The following is a 19,364-nucleotide window of genomic DNA, read 5'->3' as shown; positions in this document are numbered from 1 at the left end:
GAGATCAAAACTGGGAATATAAACCCAGAGAAGGGGGAAAAAAACGGTCAGCTATTTTTAAGTTGAAGAAACAATATAATTACGTTATATATACATGCGTATATCCTACATAAACAATGTATGAATACATTAGATATCTATATATCTTATAGACCGTATCTCTGTTGCTGCAGCAGCAGAGAGTTTATTCTGTCTTGACACTTTGTATTGATATTTTGTATTACATTCTTCCCTTAAATGATAATGTTTACAGTGATTGTTATATATGTATTTTTTATGTATGTCGCTTTGGATAAAAGCGTCTGCCAAATACTTAAACATATATAAACACCTGAAAGTCTTTATATCAGCTAAAACCACCAATCTGTTTCACTGGATTCAGAATCAAACCAAATGCTGTCTTACCCAACAATGTTAGTATTTGAATATTTTTACTTGAAGACTTATTCCTGGTTACAATTATACTGTTAAGAAAGTATTGTCTTATATTTTGCCTAAAATGAGAATGCATCATAATCAGTGGCGGCTGGTGAATTTTGTTTTAGGTGGGGCTGAAGGTTTGTAAACCAAACCCCTGTAGGGGTGTCATCCTCCCCCAGAAGATTTGTTTGTGATTTTCACATACAAATATTGAAGATCTTTGCTCCTTCTTAACTCTGTGGTAATGTTATTTTCATAAAATACAACCAAAAGTACATTAATGTTAAATCTTACTTGTGAAAAGTAATCCCCCGATTCCTATTTTCAACAGTCCGCTCATTTGAGCAGGAAAACGCTGAACACCAGCCCGGCATCTTTGTTTTCTACCTGTCAACTGTCAGTTTAGGCTGCTCGCCGGCTCCTCATCACCACTTCAAGATGCAATTTGCTCGCGTCACAGCAACCAATACTGCGTCTACTTATAAGATGTCTATGGTTATAACATCATTTCAAACACAGCAATATGTTGCGTCCACTGCAGTTTGCTTCCTTATTCATACTTTTTGTCAAGTGATTTTTTTAAGCAGGGTTGCATGAGGTACCTAGACATACGTTACGTTAGTCATTGTATCACACACAGTAACATAACGTTAGACGGCGGTCAGCAGCACCGCATATTTTAGCCACCTACAAAAACACAAACATAGTCAAATAAAGGTCAGTTAAAATGTATACTATATTAAGAATATGTGTACATATTGCATAGGGCCCTGACATCTAAAAAGTACAACTCTGTTCATTGTTATGTTCATGTATTTGTTATGTTTTTCATGTGTACGCACACATAAACACACATACAGTATGAGATGAGATCAATGAGATAAGGTAAGAACAGAATAGAAACTGCTGTGGAACTAGTTACAATGCAATATGCCATGGAAATACAATGTTAACACTTTTGTACAAATAAGTACAGTTGCACTTGTTTTTGCAAATGTGTTTATTCTGTAAAGGAATGAGTTAAATGTTTAAAATTGTTTAAACTATTAAAATGACTGGTTAATAGTGCTATTATGAATTGCAATGTCAGTACTATTTTTTTTCCTGCTATTTCAAATGCACTTGTTTTAATAAATAAATACAGCGGTTTAAAAGCATACACAATCTGTGTAAAAATATTAGTCTGTGGTTAAAAGGACTTGAAAGGACTCGAAACTCAAAATGCAGGACTTGTGACTTGACTTGAGACTTTCCAGTCTTGACTTTGGACTTGACTCGGGACTTGCCTGTCTTGACTCGGGACTTGACTCGAGACTTGAGGGCAAAGACTTGAGACTTACTTGTGACTTGCAAAGCAATGACTTGGTCCCACCTCTGTCATATAGTAGATGTAGATGATCATATAGTAGATGTAGATGATCATATAGTAGATGTAGATGATCATATAGTAGATGTAGATGATCATATAGTAGATGTAGATGATCATATAGTAGATGTAGATGATCATATAGTAGATGTAGATCACATATGTCAGAGTCAAGGCCCGCGGGCCATATCCGGCCCGCGAGAAGGTTTTTTACGGCCCTTGGGATGATCTTGATTTATTATTAGAACCGGCCCGCAGACCGCAGATCTTTTACACGCACCAAGCGGATGCCGGTCCAAGGTTCCGAAAGGGGGCGAGCGGCCCGCCGGGACGCGCCTGCCGGCCGAAGGGCTGCAGCCCGGCCGTCAGTCGCGGAGCCCGCCGTGCCACGCGCGCCAAGGGGGCGGGCCGAAACCCGGCCCCGAGGCCCTGAGACTTCTGCTTTGTTTCCCCAAACCGCGCGTCACCGCCGGGCCCGCACCACCGTCGGGCTGCAGCCCGAGCGTCGGTGGCGGAACCCGTCATGTGCCGCGCGCGCCAAGCGGAGCGGGGGGGTCAAGCGGGCCGAAACCCGCAGGCCACCTCATCACCACGAGGCCCTGAGACTTCTGCGTTTGACCCCTACGCGCGGCCCGTCGGGACGCGCCCGCCGTCAAGCCACGAGGGCCAGCCGTCGGGTCGCGGAGCCCGCCGTGCCACGCGCGCCAAGGGGCGGGCCGAAACCAGCGGGGGGTTTCGGGCACCCAACTCGCCTCCCTCCCACGGAGGGAGGAGGGGGGTTTAATGTGAACATTACTGTGCAATCACATATTTAGAGTTTTTACTCAATTCAAGTTTAAAAGTTAAAGTTTAATATTTGTTTTCACTGCATGTTACTTCTCCTTAAACAAAGTGTTGTTTTTGATTTATAGATTTTTGCACTTTATTTTATTGTATTTCAATTTAATTATATTTTAAAAATATTTCAGTTGAGTGGATGATAGAAAATTGCTATTATTGTTTTTTTCTTTGAAGTAAATTTAGCCCACTTTTGCTAAAATAGAAAATATAGGCTACTGATGGTGCCTTGAATACCGGTTTCTTTCATTTAATGTTCATGTTATGGGGATTTTTATATAAAGGAAATTTGTCTTTTGTGTCTGTTGAAAATTAAAGATTACTGACAGAGCCATAAGAAAATATTGCTTTATTTATCTGATCATATTGGAATATATTTGTTAGGTTTTCAGTAGGTTCAATTAGGTTCACTAGACTATATGCGTCATTTAAAAAATTTTCAATGAACATTCGAACAGTCCGGCCCTCGGCTTGTAGCTAAATTTTTTATTTGGCCCTCCGTCCATTTGACTTTGACACCCCTGATGTAGATGATCATATAGTTGATGTAGATGATCATATAGTAGATGTAGATGATCATATAGTAGATGTAGATGATCATATAGTAGATGTAGATGATCATATAGTAGATGTAGATGATCATATAGTAGATGTAGATGATCATATAGTAGATGTAGATGATCATATAGTAGATGTAGATGCCCATATCGGCTGTTCACATTGACTTTACAAAAGAGAAGTGTAGGATACTTCTCTTGTTGCCTTATTTGTATTTGACCACTACTGTTTTCTGTTTATTTGTTACTGACTGTGGCAGGACACCTCTGCCTCTGTTTCACTTTATGTTGCTGGTAAATAATATGGTTGTAGTAGTAGGCTAAAGTTAAATGATTTAGTATGCACTAATTAAAGGGGCAGAGCTTTAAGAGACATTTTAGCTTTTATATTTTATAAGATATATTTTTTGTTAGAACCACAATTAATAAATATATTTCAGTGAATAACTTATTGTTCAAATCTGTATATAAATATGTACATAAAGTGTTGTAATTATATTGTAAAATGGATGGATGGACGTTTAAAACAAAACTGTTAATATTAATTAGTAAGTATACATTTTTTGAGCCTTTTTAGAGAAAATCATATCATTGTCGTAAATTATGCAAATTACTCGATGATGTCATGGTGACCACGCCCATAGCCACAGGTATCTTGGCAGTTTATGGGAAACACTGTATGTATGTACAGTATATATATGTATGTATGTATGTACAGTATGTATATATGTATGTATTTATATATACAGTGGGGCAAAAAAGTATTTAGTCAGCCACCCATTGACAATCAATGGATGGCTGACTAAATACTTTTTTGCCCCACTGTATATGTATGTAAATATGTATATATGTATATATGTATGTATGTATATATGTATATATATATATATATATGTATGTATGTATATATGTGTGTGTGTGTGTGTGTGTGTGTGTGTGTGTGTGTGTGTGTGTACATATTGTATTAATGATAATGGATATATAATTAATGATTAATATAATTGGATATTCGGTTTGTTTGACTTCTACCTTGTTTACTTTTGTGACGATTTCCTTTAAGTTTTGTAATCAATCAGAAATATCAAGCAGCTAAAATGCGCCAAACATGAATAAGTGTGGAGGGTGTTTTGAATTTTTCCCATCATGCTTTGTAATGGATTTAAATGGGTATAATTTGTAAATATTTATGGTGCCTGGACGTGTTGGTTGTCTTTAATGTGTTTGTTTGTTTTGCAGCATAACTAGAGAAGGTTGTTTGCATTTAGTCATATAGGTAAATGCTGTGCAGACCTCAATTCATACTATAATTAGGCATCCACCTGAATTTCTCACGTTGTCTTCCTAATGGCGACATAACAGCATCATCAAGAGTGTCTGACTATTAAAACAAATGCAATCTACCTGAGGGGGAAATGATTTTTCAAACTCCTCACGTCTTGCGGGCCGTAGTTTGGACACCCCTGTTCTAACCCTTTCTTTCTTTCTTGAGTTTATTTGGAACATGAACACACTTACAGTATAATACATCACACATGATCATATCATTTCATTTGACATCCTGTCCAAAAAGGAGTAGGAAGAAGCAAAGCTTATTTAATCCTACCCCTTTCCCACTTCAGAGTGTTTACAAATATATAGAATCATTTACTGACCTTTTTATATAATAAAATAACATCTGTGAATTAATATACACAACAGTTTTGTAATTAATTAATTCAGTCATTATTAACATACTGAGATGAAGAATATCTTATTTTCAATAAGGTTGAAAGTATTTCTCATAATTCTTCTTCTTTGTACTTTGTAAGCATTATTATTTTGAACTACTTCTTAAACCTAACCCTGTCCTTTCTGCAGATGCTGTTAGTGGATTTATCCCAGGACAAAGAACAAACTTTCATTGTTTCAGTAAGTGCTGGGCCTTCTTTCTCAATGACTTGGCATCACATTGAAGAAGTGACCCTCTTGTAATGACTTGGCATCACATTGAAGAAGTGACCCTCTTGTAATGACTTGGCATCACATTGAAGTGACCCTCTTGTAATGACTTGGCATCACATTGAAGAAGTGACCCTCTTGTAATGACTTGGCATCACATTGAAGTGACCCTCTTGTAATGACTTGGCATCACATTGAAGAAGTGACCCTCTTGTAATGACTTGGCATCACATTGAAGAAGTGACCCTCTTGTAATGACTTGGCATCACATTGAAGTGACCCTCTTGTAATGACTTGGCATCACATTGAAGTGACCCTCTTGTAATGACTTGGCATCACATTGAAGAAGTGACCCTCTTGTAATGACTTGGCATCACATTGAAGAAGTGACCCTCTTGTAATGACTTGGCATCACATTGAAGAAGTGACCCTCTTGTAATGACTTGGCATCACATTGAAGTGACCCTCTTGTAATGACTTGGCATCACATTGAAGTGACCCTCTTGTAATGACTTGGCATCACATTGAAGAATTGACCCTCTTGTAATGACTTGGCATCACATTGAAGAAGTGACCCTCTTGTAATGACTTGGCATGACATTGAAGAAGTGACCCTCTTGTAATGACTTGGCATCACATTGAAGTGACCCTCTTGTAATGACTTGGCATCACATTGAAGTGACCCTCTTGTAATGACTTGGCATCACATTGAAGAAGTGACCCTCTTGTAATGACTTGGCATCACATTGAAGAAGTGACCCTCTTGTAATGACTTGGCATCACATTGAAGAAGTGACCCTCTTGTAATGACTTGGCATCACATTGAAGAAGTGACCCTCTTGTAATGACTTGGCATCACATTGAAGTGACCCTCTTGTAATGACTTGGCATCACATTGAAGTGACCCTCTTGTAATGACTTGGCATCACATTGAAGAATTGACCCTCTTGTAATGACTTGGCATCACATTGAAGAAGTGACCCTCTTGTAATGACTTGGCATGACATTGAAGAAGTGACCCTCTTGTAATGACTTGGCATCACATTGAAGTGACCCTCTTGTAATGACTTGGCATCACATTGAAGAAGTGACCCTCTTGTAATGACTTGGCATCACATTGAAGTGACCCTCTTGTAATGACTTGGCATGACATTGAAGAAGTGACCCTCTTGTAATGACTTGGCATCACATTGAAGAAGTGACCCTCTTGTAATGACTTGGCATCACATTGAAGTGACCCTCTTGTAATGACTTGGCATGACATTGAAGAAGTGACCCTCTTGTAATGACTTGACATCACATTGAAGAAGTGACCCTCTTGTAATGACTTGGCATCACATTGAAGTGACCCTCTTGTAATGACTTGGCATGACATTGAAGAAGTGACCCTCTTGTAATGACTTGGCATGACATGTTACAGGTGGGTGATGAGCCATGACTTGTAATGACTTGGCATGACATGTTACAGGTGGGTGATGAGCCATCTATTCTGCCCCCCAAACTTCAAAGTGAAATCCAAGAGGCGCTGCTTGAGAGGAAGAAAGTGTCATGTAAGTCAAAGGCGTGCACAATAGGTCAGCAGGCAGGAGATTGAGCATCAAATGTGTTTCAGCAACTGAAGAAGTGAACCGTGTGGTGTCCGAGGCCTTCCTCCAGTTCTTCGTGAAGACCGTGGGCCACTACACCTCCTACGTCAAGCACCGCCTTTTTGACAAGAGGAGCTTCTACAAGGCCATCGAGTCCAAGACCACGCGGCACTTTGTCAAGAAGTTCATCCAGACTCAGATGTTTGATTTGTTCATCCAGGAGGTGGAGCAGCAGCACACTGGACCCCAGCAAGGTGACTAATCATCACTGTGACATATACATGATAGGACCCCAGCAAGGTGACTAATCATCACTGTGACATATACTGTACATGATAGGACCCCAGCAAGGTGACTAATCATCACTGTGACATATACTGTACATGATAGGACCCCAGCAAGGTGACTAATCATCACTGTGACATATACATGATAGGACCCCAGCAAGGTGACTAATCATCACTGTGACATATACATGATAGGACCCCAGCAAGGTGACTAATCATCACTGTGACATATACATGATAGGACCCCAGCAAGGTGACTAATCATCACTGTGACATATACATGATAGGACCCCAGCAAGGTGACTAATCATCACTGTGACATATACATGATAGGACCCCAGCAAGGTGACTAATCATCACTGTGACATATACATGATAGGACCCCAGCAAGGTGACTAATCATCACTGTGACATATACATGATAGGACCCCAGCAAGGTGACTAATCATCACTGTAACATATACTGTACATGATAGGACCCCAGCAAGGTGACTAATCATCACTGTGACATATACATGATAGGACTCCAGCAAGGTGACTAATCATCACTGTGACATATACATGATAGGACCCCAGCAAGGTGACTAATCATCACTGTGACATATACATGATAGGACTCCAGCAAGGTGACTAATCATCACTGTGACATATACATGATAGGACTCCAGCAAGGTGACTAATCATCACTGTGACATATACATGATAGGACCCCAGCAAGGTGACTAATCATCACTGTGACATATACATGATAGGACTCCAGCAAGGTGACTAATCATCACTGTGACATATACATGATAGGACTCCAGCAAGGTGACTAATCATCACTGTGACATATACATGATAGGACCCCAGCAAGGTGACTAATCATCACTGTGACATATACTGTACATGATAGGACCCCAGCAAGGTGACTAATCATCACTGTGACATATACATGATAGGACCCCAGCAAGGTGACTAATCATCACTGTGACATATACTGTACATGATAGGACCCCAGCAAGGTGACTAATGTTGCGTCGACCAGCATTCCTCCAATGGGGAATTCAAATTGCTAGTCTCTCCCAGATTCTTTTTATGGCAATACGCTGATGTTTATATTCAATCTCCAGGCAATAGTTGGTATTTTGTAGTTTATTCTCAAAGCTTAGAGGACAAACCTGAGACCAACCCAGCACCCAAGCGTTCCCTAGCCCGGTCCAGATCAGTCTAGCTCGGTCTAGCTCAAACTCCCGGAAGTCCCGTGTTCTTCCGTCTGTCCCTCGCCCCCACTCTCTTTGTTTAGACTACTCCGAGTTATCTCTACTCTGACACATTTCAATCTAGAAGGCCAACACCTTACTATGAGACTCAAAAGAAGGAAGAATACTAGCTATTCTGTATATGACTATAGGAGTTTAGAAAGAAGTAACACTTAAATATGGATATGCTTCCAACAAGTCCCCCTTTAAGATCTTCTAATAAGATCTTTATTACTTGTACAAAACTTATAAAGCACGCCCCACATTAAAGTAGGTACTGTTTTTTTTCTTTAAGCAAGCTAGCAATAAAACAACAGCTTATTTACATGGGAGATAGATAGAGGGAGTCCACGTCAATGTCGTCATGGTCAGGGAAGTAAACCAACAATTCTCGAAAGTCTTAAAGTTACCACTTTGCTAGACCCCCTTTAGTGACACTTAGCCCAAGGGGCGATAAAGCAACCGCATGAGGCTATGATGGCCAAAAAAACTCCGAATGGAGACCAAGACAGACTTAATTAGTTCAGTCCACCTGCCTAATGTGTCCCTAGACAGGGCCTGGAGGCCCTTTAAGGCCCTCTGAACTGAGCCATCGGGGGCAGTGTTGTTAGGAATGAAGGTACAGCATTGGTCACCAAACATTGCACACACTCCTTCTTCCTTGGCTAGGATGCGGTCAAGGGCTATACGGATCTGAACGGCCCTGAGGGAGGTCGGGGCAAGTTGTTCAGCAAGTCCCTCGACGGCGTCACGAGTCAGGTTGGTTAGTCTCAACGGCGGCGGGGAGTTAGAGAGGCCGCTGAAACAGGAGTTCCAAGGGGTGTTAATTTGGTGAGTGGGGTCACCAGTCTAACCATAGCACAAAGCCCAACGGCTGATGTCGGGATTCTAATGTACAATCTGTGCTTCCCACAACACCAGAATAGTGAAGTGAAGTGAATTACATTTATATAGCGCTTTTTCTCAAGTGACTCAAAGCGCTTTACATAGTGAAACCCAATATCTAAGTTACATTCAAACCAGTGTGGGTGGCACTGGGAGCAGGTGGGTAAAGTGTCTTGCCCAAGGACACAACGGCAGTGACTAGGATGGCGGAAGCGGGGATCGAACCTGCAACCCTCAAGTTGCTGGCACGGCCGCTCTACCAACCGAGCTATACCGCCACAATAATAAGAATGAATAAGTCAGCTCGTGCCCAAGGGCCTATCCTAGAGCCATCTATCAGTGTGGTGCACCAGTAACGGTTGATGTCACCCAATTTGTTGGGGGACGAAGAGGGTCCTGTAATTTGAAAACGCGTGTAATTCAGCTTTTGGGCCACAAAGGGAAGAAGTCGGGTGGTATTGTCAACAGAAGGGTACACATGTCAGTCAACTTAAAAGGGGCGGGGTAAGTGTGGGAAAAGGGACGTCCAGCGGAAGAAGCAACACAAGTCACCCAGGTTTTGGCATCCACCTGAGCCACAGGTTGTCTGCACCCGCTCCTAAGGTCAAAGGTCAAAGTTACCAGGCCTTCGGTGGTGATGTCATTAGCACGCACAGATGTGAGCCTTTGAAACACCACCGAGGTGGGGTGGTACTTTAGGTGCTACAGAGGGTGTAGAGGTAGTTAACGCCCTCTCAAGGACATTAATTTTAATAATTCCTTTAGCGTCTGTATCAGTCAGGTCAAGCCCCAAAACAACATAAAAGGGACGATGGGCACAACTTACCAGAGTATGTTGTCTGCATCCGACACCAATGGTTCAGGGTTGAGTCGTAACAAATATAGAGGTTATTACCACGGTAATAGCTATTGTGTCCCCCGTAATTAATCACACTGCACAGGTCAAAAAATAAGTCTTGCTATCCCCTTTGACCCAGTCTATTTAAAGTCCGCTGTATGTTCTTAGACACTTGTCAGTCACTGTCGTCAGGAAGGATGAACTGAGACACAAAGACAGTAGAACACGCCCAAGCACCAGTCCGTCAGGGAACACTACCGGGTGTAACATCCTGCCTTTCGTCTATCAATATCCGAGTAATTTAGGTAACAAAACGGGGATAAACATCAAACTTTTCACTTAATGTGACGACACATACAGTTATGCTGAAAACAAGCAAGAAAAACTAAGAAACATTTAGCATACTGGATTGATCTCACACAAGGATATACAATATAGAAGTTGAAAAGAGTAATGTAGGTAGAAAATCTCTCTCGTCTCCTGGGCTGAGGGGCAGATGATGTGGCGATGTCAGCAATGACATCCGCTGGTAATCTGTCAGGTTCTTCAGCTGTAGTGCAGAGGGAGAGATGGTACCAGGTGTCCCCTCCACCAGCCAGTCGAAGGGCGTGGGACGTCCGTTCCACGACCTTGAAGGGACCAGTCCACCTGGGCTCCGTCCACTTGCGTTTGATGACCTTGATCTTGACCCTCTCAGCGGGCGGAAGGGAATCTGTACAGAAGAACTGGCACACAAATTCTGCAATTTTTTGTGTAAAATACCATTTTGGTTTTACGCTGAGTCCTCCTTCCATGGGGGGCTGCTGGTCCTGTGAATGGCTGACCTGTATGCAGCTCATAGGGTGAAAAACTCAAAGGGCGGTAAAACAGTTTTATTCACGGACCTTCGAATGATCATTAAGGCAAGGCAAGGCAAGGCAACTTTATTTGTATAGCGCTTTTCATACACAAGGCAGACTCAAAGTGCTTCACAGACAACAAAGTGAAATGAAAGAAAATAAAAGCAAAATTAAAATGCAGACAATAAAAATAAACTTGTCACTCAAATTAAATTTGGTCTGTGCACAGATTTTAGCCAATTAGTTTTTAATGTTCTGGTCCATCCTTTCAACCTTGCCTTGGGACTCAGGATGGTACCCCAAACCTGTGTTCTAGTCCGAAAGCCTTTTCGACCAAGGCTAAGTGAGTATTTTTTTAAATGGTTGCCGTTGTCTGACCTAATCTTTTTGGGGAAACCATGTCGGGGTACTAGGTCATTCACAAGTCATTTAATTACTGATATTGCATCCTCTTTTGAGGTTGTTGTTGCTTCCGGCCAACCACTGTGATTGTCAACACAAGTCAGTACGTACCTTTTCCCTTGTACCGTATTGATCATATCAGTGAAATCAAAGACTATACATGGTTCACCCTCACCTCCTCCATATTCTAAATTTGATATACTAAACTACTATCGATGGGTAAAATCATTATTTTCAAATTAAAATTAGTTATAACTTCTTATCCACGGGAAAAATGTTAAAACTATGGAATGTGTCACAGTCGGATGATTGTCGATTTTGTTCCAAGGAGTCTGTATCCACCCTCACTCACCCCCTTCTGTTTCTGAAAAAAAGGACTGTGTTAGTCATACTATCACTTTCAGAAACATCTAAGAAAAAGGTCAGCTAATAGTCAAGTAGCGGAGGACAGGTCATGTTTGAGGTCAATGAAAGTCTCTTTAGCCTCTATGGTCCACTGGGGGGTGGTGTTAGGGTAGGGGACCCCTTAGCGATATCACAAATAACTCAAACTCAACTAAACCCTATCTTTTATGTAATTTATTCAATATGGTGAAAGTAACAAAATATGCTTATATTTATATTGTCACCAATAGTAGAAAAATACTACCCTTATGGCGGATGCTTTAGCAATAGTATTTTGAATTTTTACCACACCTGGTAGCCCCAATAATTCATTAAGTCAAGCTCATGTTGTAGAAAGTTGAATGATGCGGACACGTTTGTTACTGAATACTTTCTATCAGACTTCTGCCATGGCAACTTTGTGTATGTAATGAGCAACTATAATTATTTGATATGCTTAAATGTGTAATGTGTCGTTTTAGCTCAGCTGTTGTGTAGCTGCTAGCTCCTCGTAGCCTACAGGTGTCTAAAGTGCAGCCCATAGTTATGTGTTTAACATAACCATGGGCTAAACCTAAACAATTGAAAATGTGGTATTTGGGTGTCGGTGTAATGTTTGGCAGCTACGCCGTGTCTTATCATTGCACCTAAGTTCTTTGGTTTTGTAGGCGAGACAGAGAGCAAGGGAACAATGTGGGACACTATTGTGTCCATCTTATACCATGCTAGCTGTTGCAAAGATAGGTCAACATGAGCAGCCACACCTTGAGTTCCAACATATATAAATAATCATAACATATTGCGAGTCGGGTGGCAGAACACACGGAAGCATCTCAGCCAGTCAGGGTTTTCACCGTTAGAGAAGTTGGATGTCAGCCATTCCTGTTGTTTCAGGCTGTGGTATGAGCTCAAGGAGGAGCCTTGGTAGTGGTGTCGCAGCTTGGTGGTTCAGCCGTCAGGTAACACCAGGAAGGTTCCTTCTGTGCGATATTGAATGTCAGGGTACAGTCTGTAAAGGAGGTCATTACCAATTAGGCAGGGTGTGTGCAGGTCAATCCCGAAGGGGTGCTTTAGTGTGTGTCCAGCAATCTGAACCGGAAGTGGTTTGGTGACAGGTAACCTTCTTGTGACCCCAGCGAAGCCTTCGACCTTTAAAGAGGAAGCACACAGTTTCTTTGGTACCTCTGCATTCAGAATCGAATGGGTGGCGCCAGTGTCAATCACGAACTGATAACATTGTCCGTTGACACTCATGTCCAGCAGGGGGCCAGTCTGTGTCTCCTGCTGGGGCTCCTGCGGTGGGTGTGCTTTGCCACGCCGGTATGATGTTCTGGCTGCAAACCGGGGCCTGTCTCGTTCAGAGGAGTTAGGACATTCACGTTGCCAGTGACCCGGCAGGTCGCAGATGTAACAGTTTCCACCCCGGACTGGCTTTGAATTATTGTGTTGTCCACCACCCGAGTCCAAACGTCTGGTCTCACGTCTGTTGAGGATTCTTTCCTCCACCTGTTGGAACTCAAAAGCAAGGTCACCCACAGCTGAATATACCCTGTCTGATTTTTGACCTTTTGGTTCTTTTGACTTTTTATCTTCGGCGATCTGTAATTTAAGTAGTTGCTTCCTTGTTGCTCTGTCATTAGCCCTATTTTGCATGGGATGAATAAAATGTCCCTGCCATATATTGTTTTTGGCACCGTGTATATCAGGGTTAACTTTGTCCAAAGTGTTTGGCCAAAGGTTCCCTCCCGGAGGTACAGGTGGGAAATCAAGGTCAACAATGGCTTGCATGTATGCATCGGCAAGAGACTTATATTGTAGTATGTCCAAAGTGTTAATGTCATGTGTCAAAAATGTCTGCCGGAGAAAATGGTCAGACGTGTACAAGGGGTTAATTTTCGGAGGCAGGATTAATCTTAGAGGGGGCGTGTTAATACCTCCTTCTCTTGTCACTGGAGTAGGGGGTGGTGTCCTAGTCAAAGTATGGGCGGGTCGTTTGAATTGTCTTGCGCATGCGCGGCAGACAAAAAACAATCAGTCTCTTCTGACATTAATCATCGTTTCTTTTGCTGCATTTCGTTTTTCCACGTAATCCCCGTTTACTTTTATAGTACGCCAAACTCTTAAATTCTCTCCCTGAGTGTTCCATTTTCACCAGCGCACACACACTCAGCAGCACACACACACGAGCACGCGTAAGCACTCCCGCACACACACACACACACTCACACACACACTCAGCAGCACACACACAGACGAGCACGCGTAAGCACTCCCGCATACACACACACACACTCAGCAGCACACACACACACGAGCATGCGTAAGCACTCCCGCTCACACACAGTCACACTCAGCAGCACACTCTCTGCGTTTCACTTTACCATAAAACTTCCAGTTACTTTTTTATTTATTTTTTATTTTATTTTACCAGACGTTTGAGTTCACGACTTTTCGAGTATTGTAAACTCCCTCTTAACCCTTTCAAGGAATGTTCTCCTTTTTTTTCTTTTTTTTTTTTCTCTACCTGCTAGTTCCATTGTCGACAACCGTCCATTCAATTGATCATTACACAGTAATGATTAATCACATGCCTCCCCCGCTGCCATCACATTTCTGTTTTTCACACTCCAAGGCCATGTGTCTATATTTTCTTAATTCTAGTGCCCTTATCGCACTGGGATCTTTCAACCCGGGAGTCTTTATTGTACCTTTTACAAATGGCCTCCAGCCTTTTCCGTACGTTTCAGTGCCCTATTATCGTCACTGGGATCTTGCAACCCGTACTCATTAAGGGACGACCAAATTCCCAGGGTAAGCTACACCCAACTATTAGTTCACTCGTCAATGAAACTGCCCGTCACGGTAATCGAGACACAATGGCGTGAGTTTACCACTTATTTACAATTTTAATGCAATGGCAGGCTCGGCAAAAATGCAATCAATCTATCAAAATCACCAATCTGTGCCTGGGATTAAAAAACAGTGTTTGACTTACAGACTTCAGGACAGACTCCTAACGCAGATTTTATCTAAAAAGAAAGGTTCTGCTTACCTTGAATTGGCCAATTGAGTCTGTCCAGAAGATTGCAAGAAGTCATCAATCAACAGCGTGCCATCCCGGACGAGCCCCCAAATTGTTGCGTCGACCAGCATTCCTCCAATGGGGAATTCAAATTGCTAGTCTCTCCCAGATTCTTTTTATGGCAATACGCTGATGTTTATATTCAATCTCCAGGCAATAGTTGGTATTTTGTAGTTTATTCTCAAAGCTTAGAGGACAAACCTGAGACCAACCCAGCACCCAAGCGTTCCCTAGCCCGGTCCAGATCAGTCTAGCTCGGTCTAGCTCAAACTCCCGGAAGTCCCGTGTTCTTCCGTCTGTCCCTCGCCCCCACTCTCTTTGTTTAGACTACTCCGAGTTATCTCTACTCTGACACATCCAGCAAGGTGACTAATCATCACTGCATGATAGGACTTCTACCTTGTTTACTTTTGTGACGATTTCCTTAAAGTTCTGTAATCAATCAGAAATATCAAGCAGCTAAAATGCGATAAACATTTAAATGGGTATAATTTATAATTATTTATGGTGCCTGGACGTGATGGTTGTTTTGAATGTTTTGGGGTTTTTTTTTGCACCATGACAAGGGAAGGTTGTTTGCATCTGGTCATATAGGTAAAAGCTGTGCAAACCTCAATTCATACTATAATGAAGTCATCCACCTGAATTTCTCACGTTGTCTTCCTAGTGGTGACATAACAGCAGCATCAACATTGTCTGACTATTAAAACAAATGCAATCTACCTGAGGGGGAAATGTTTTCTAAGTCATCACGTCTTGTGGGCCGTAGTTTGTTGTAGGCCGTATCGACCATCCCTAAATTGTAGTTTGTTGTAGGCCGGATCGACCATCCCTAAATTGTAGTTTGTTGTAGGCCGTATCGACCATCCCTAAATTGTAGTTTGTAAACATTGTGACGAGCACATGAATTCCACTTGCTGTTTTCTCTTGCAGGAATCTTTCACCAAAAGATTGTGGAATACCAGGAAAAGAAGAAAAAGGCCAAGACAAAGAAGCACTAGTTGTTTGCATGCGTGTACATAATAACATTTGGTCATGTTCAAAGTGCAACATATACTGTATTGTACATAATAACATTTGGTCATGTTCAAAGTGCAACATATACTGTATTGTACATAATAACATCTGCTCATGTTCAAAGTGCAACATATACTGTATTGTACATAATAACATCTGCTCATGTTCAAAGTGCAACATATACTGTATTGTACATAATAACATCTGCTCATGTTCAAAGTGCAACATATACTGTATTGTACATAATAACATTTGGTCATGTTCAAAGTGCAACATATACTGTATTGTACATAATAACATCTGCTCTTGTTCAAAGTGCAACATATACTGTATTGTACATAATAACATCTGCTCATGTTCAAAGTGCAACATATACTGTATTGTACATAATAACATCTGCTCATGTTCAAAGTGCAACATATACTGTATTGTACATAATAACATCTGCTCATGTTCAAAGTGCAACATATACTGTATTGTACATAATAACATCTGCTCATGTTCAAAGTACAACATTTACTGTATTGCTATTTGTGCTGCTATTTTGTCAAACACTGGTTTACAGTCTGTTGCTGGTGAGCAAGAAATAATTTCAAATAAAGGCTACTTTTTTTTTAAACCCTTGGGGTCTTTTTGTTGCCTGTGAAGATGACATCTCGCAACAGAATTGTTATTTTAGCAGGGTGAAATATTCCCACAAAGCAAAATAATCTCAAATTGTGCGTTGTTCGTTCTTTGCTCAGTTAATTTTAGCACAAGCTACTGATTGAGTGTACATTAGAGTTCCTTTTGACTCCCTGTTATAAAGGCCATAATGTCATATACTGTAAACCATACAACTTGTACATACATGGTGGGACTAACACTTGGAGATTGTCAGTCATGTGAAGATACGTGACTTTGAGTGCAGAAAAAGCAAAGTGGACACGTTTGAGGGAGGGGATCCTTGCTGCATGTGACAAAACATCATGTCAATCAATCAATGTCACACCACAGACTTACAGCATTGCTGCCTGCAGTCGCACAACCGCCGTAAGAAAAGCAGAGTTCACAGGATGTGGCAGCAACGCTTTCTGTGCTTTCATCGCTCGTGGGAACTGAACCTGGAAACCTTCAGTAATCTTCCACTTCTTTAGCACATGAAGTAGAAGATAGATCAGAAAAAAACAAGGGAATAAAAAAGCATAAAGGTGAATTTTAACAAGAAGAAGTTGCAATATTGACTACTAACACAAAACTGCTCCGCAGACTGTTTTTTTTGCTTTAAAACTGTTGTTGCTCAAAACATAATAATGAATCAAAATCAGTGTTGTTAAAATCCTGACTTCTTGAAGGCTTCGATACATTCACATGAAATATTCTACTTAGAAATATTTTATGGGGGATACAAAACTAGGTTTTCTTCGACATAAAGGGCATAAAACAAGAAAACATGCCACAATTATAAAAACGTATAATCGTCAGATAGATGTGAAGTTGATCTAGAGGTTTGAGCGTTGAAAATTTAAAAAACGATGTATGACTTATTTGAACACTTTTTTGAGTGGGGCCCTTTTCTGGTCCCTGATGATTGCAGTGGAATTTTGTTTTAACTGTCATAGCTCAAAAAGTAATAAAGAATACTTACTGTATTAAAGGCTTCAATAACATCACATCAAATATACCACAATGAAAACATTTTGGGGGAAAATACAACATTTTTAGTGTTTTTGCCATTAAAAAAACATTGTTTTCTTTAACAAAAAGGGCATGAAACAGAAAAAATATATATCATAATTATGAGACAAAAAACCCCCCCACACAGCTGCTGGAATCTGAAGAAATCCATTATTGTTTTTTTTTGTACAGGCGCGAAACAGGACAGTCGCGTGCTGGTTAAGGACCCCCGGCAACTTTGCAGCCCCGGAAGTAAATGGGGGGGAAGGTTTTTGTAGGGGTAAGACATTTGGCGTGACAGAGCCAGTCTTTTGAACGGCTCTTTGAAAGGAGCGGCTCGTCAAGATCCGGCTCCCTGGAAAGAGCCGTAAGTCCCAAGTGTCGCCAGCAGGTGTCGCATCCACATGAAAGTGTTCATGACACGTTGGGCGCAGTTCAGTCGAGGAAGAAAGGGCAGACACAACACCTTCGATAAAGGTAACAGATCTTCAAAGAAGTACTTTTTATGTGTTGATGAAAAACAAAGGAGTGGTTTTGAAAAGGCGTACAAAGTGTAGAAGTGTTTTGTACAAGTGAAGACACTGAAGATGTCTCCACTTAGCCGCTCGCTGCTCCTTAAGTGGCTAACGCGAGTTAGCTAACTCAACTCCTGTCAAGCTGCCTTAAACAAAAACAAAAACACTTTTAAACTTCACGTTTTGTTGCGCGGACGAGCAATAAAAGCGACATGTGCTGTCAAACATGGCTGCTTTGCACTTTGTGGAGCAGCCAGGGTTACTTGACGCAGTGTACGAGTTAAGGAGCTAAGCGGCTAACGTTAGCAGGTAACGTTTACTCTTTGACTCTTACATTTATTATTATATTTACTCTTTCACTCTTACATTTATTATTATCATAATATTTACTCTTTGACTCTTACATTTATTATTATATTTACTCTTTCACTCTTACATTTATTATTATCATAATATTTACTCTTTCACTCTTACATTTATTATTATATTTACTCTTTCACTCTTACATTTATTATTATCATAATATTTACTCTTTGACTCTTACATTTATTATTATATTTACTCTTTCACTCTTACATTTATTATTATCATAATATTTACTCTTTGACTCTTACATTTATTATTATATTTACTCTTTCACTCTTACATTTATTATTATAATATTTACTCTTTGACTCTTACATTTATTATTATATTTACTCTTTCACTCTTACATTTATTATTATATTTACTCTGACTCTTACATTTATTATTATTATATTTACTCTTTGACTCTTACATGTATTATTATATTTCATCTTTCACTCTTACATTTATTACTATTATAATATTTACTCTTTGACTCTTACATTTATTATTATATTTACTCTTTCACTCTTACATTTATTATTATCATATTTACTCTTTGACTCTTACATTTATTATTATATTTACTCTTTCACTCTTACATTTATTATTATATTTCATCTTTCACTCTTACATTTATTACTATTATAATATTTACTCTTTGACTCTTACATTTATTATTATATTTACTCTTTCACTCTTACATTTATTATTATCATATTTACTCTTTGACTCTTACATTTATTATTATATTTACTCTTTCACTCTTACATTTATTATTATTATATTTACTCTTTGACTCTTACATTTATTATTATTATTATTATTATATTTACTCTTTGACTCTTACATTTATTATTATATTTCATCTTTCACTCTTACATTTATTATTATTATAATATTTACTCTTTGACTCTTACATTTATTATTATATTTACTCTTTCACTCTTACATTTATTATTATTATAATATTTACTCTTTGACGCTTACATTTATTATTATATTTCATCTTTCACTCTTACATTTATTATTATTATAATATTTACTCTTTGACTCTTACATTTATTATTATTATAATATTTACTCTTTGACTCTTACATTTATTATTATATTTAATCTTTCACTCTTACATTTATTATTATTATAATATTTACTCTTTGACGCTTACA

General features: G+C 40.0%; 2 protein-coding genes across 6 annotated transcripts in view; both read left to right on the top strand.

The window, feature by feature from the left end:
* Nucleotides 1–16,280, top strand: part of LOC133645450 (DENN domain-containing protein 2D-like) — a 93,219-nt gene extending 76,939 nt beyond the window's left edge. For all 4 annotated transcript variants that reach the window (XM_062040281.1, XM_062040284.1, XM_062040282.1 and 1 more), the window contains 4 exons: nt 5,038–5,088; nt 6,587–6,668; nt 6,731–6,958; nt 15,596–16,280. In XM_062040281.1, the coding sequence (XP_061896265.1) occupies nt 5,038–5,088; nt 6,587–6,668; nt 6,731–6,958; nt 15,596–15,663 (429 nt within the window). In that variant the 3' untranslated portion in view covers nt 15,664–16,280. The remainder of the gene's footprint in view (nt 1–5,037; nt 5,089–6,586; nt 6,669–6,730; nt 6,959–15,595) is intronic.
* Nucleotides 16,281–17,656: 1,376 nt separating this feature from the next.
* Nucleotides 17,657–19,364, top strand: part of LOC133645449 (serine/threonine-protein kinase 38) — a 39,973-nt gene continuing 38,265 nt past the window's right edge. For both annotated transcript variants that reach the window (XM_062040280.1, XM_062040278.1), the window contains exon 1: nt 17,657–17,812. In XM_062040280.1, the coding sequence (XP_061896264.1) occupies nt 17,740–17,812 (73 nt within the window). In that variant the 5' untranslated portion in view covers nt 17,657–17,739. The remainder of the gene's footprint in view (nt 17,813–19,364) is intronic.

Source organism: Entelurus aequoreus, unplaced genomic scaffold (assembly GCF_033978785.1).
Source record: "Entelurus aequoreus isolate RoL-2023_Sb unplaced genomic scaffold, RoL_Eaeq_v1.1 HiC_scaffold_97, whole genome shotgun sequence".
NCBI classification, from domain to species: domain Eukaryota; kingdom Metazoa; phylum Chordata; class Actinopteri; order Syngnathiformes; family Syngnathidae; genus Entelurus; species Entelurus aequoreus.
Note: the sequence above shows the minus strand (reverse complement) of the source record. Positions and strands in the feature narration are given on the sequence as shown.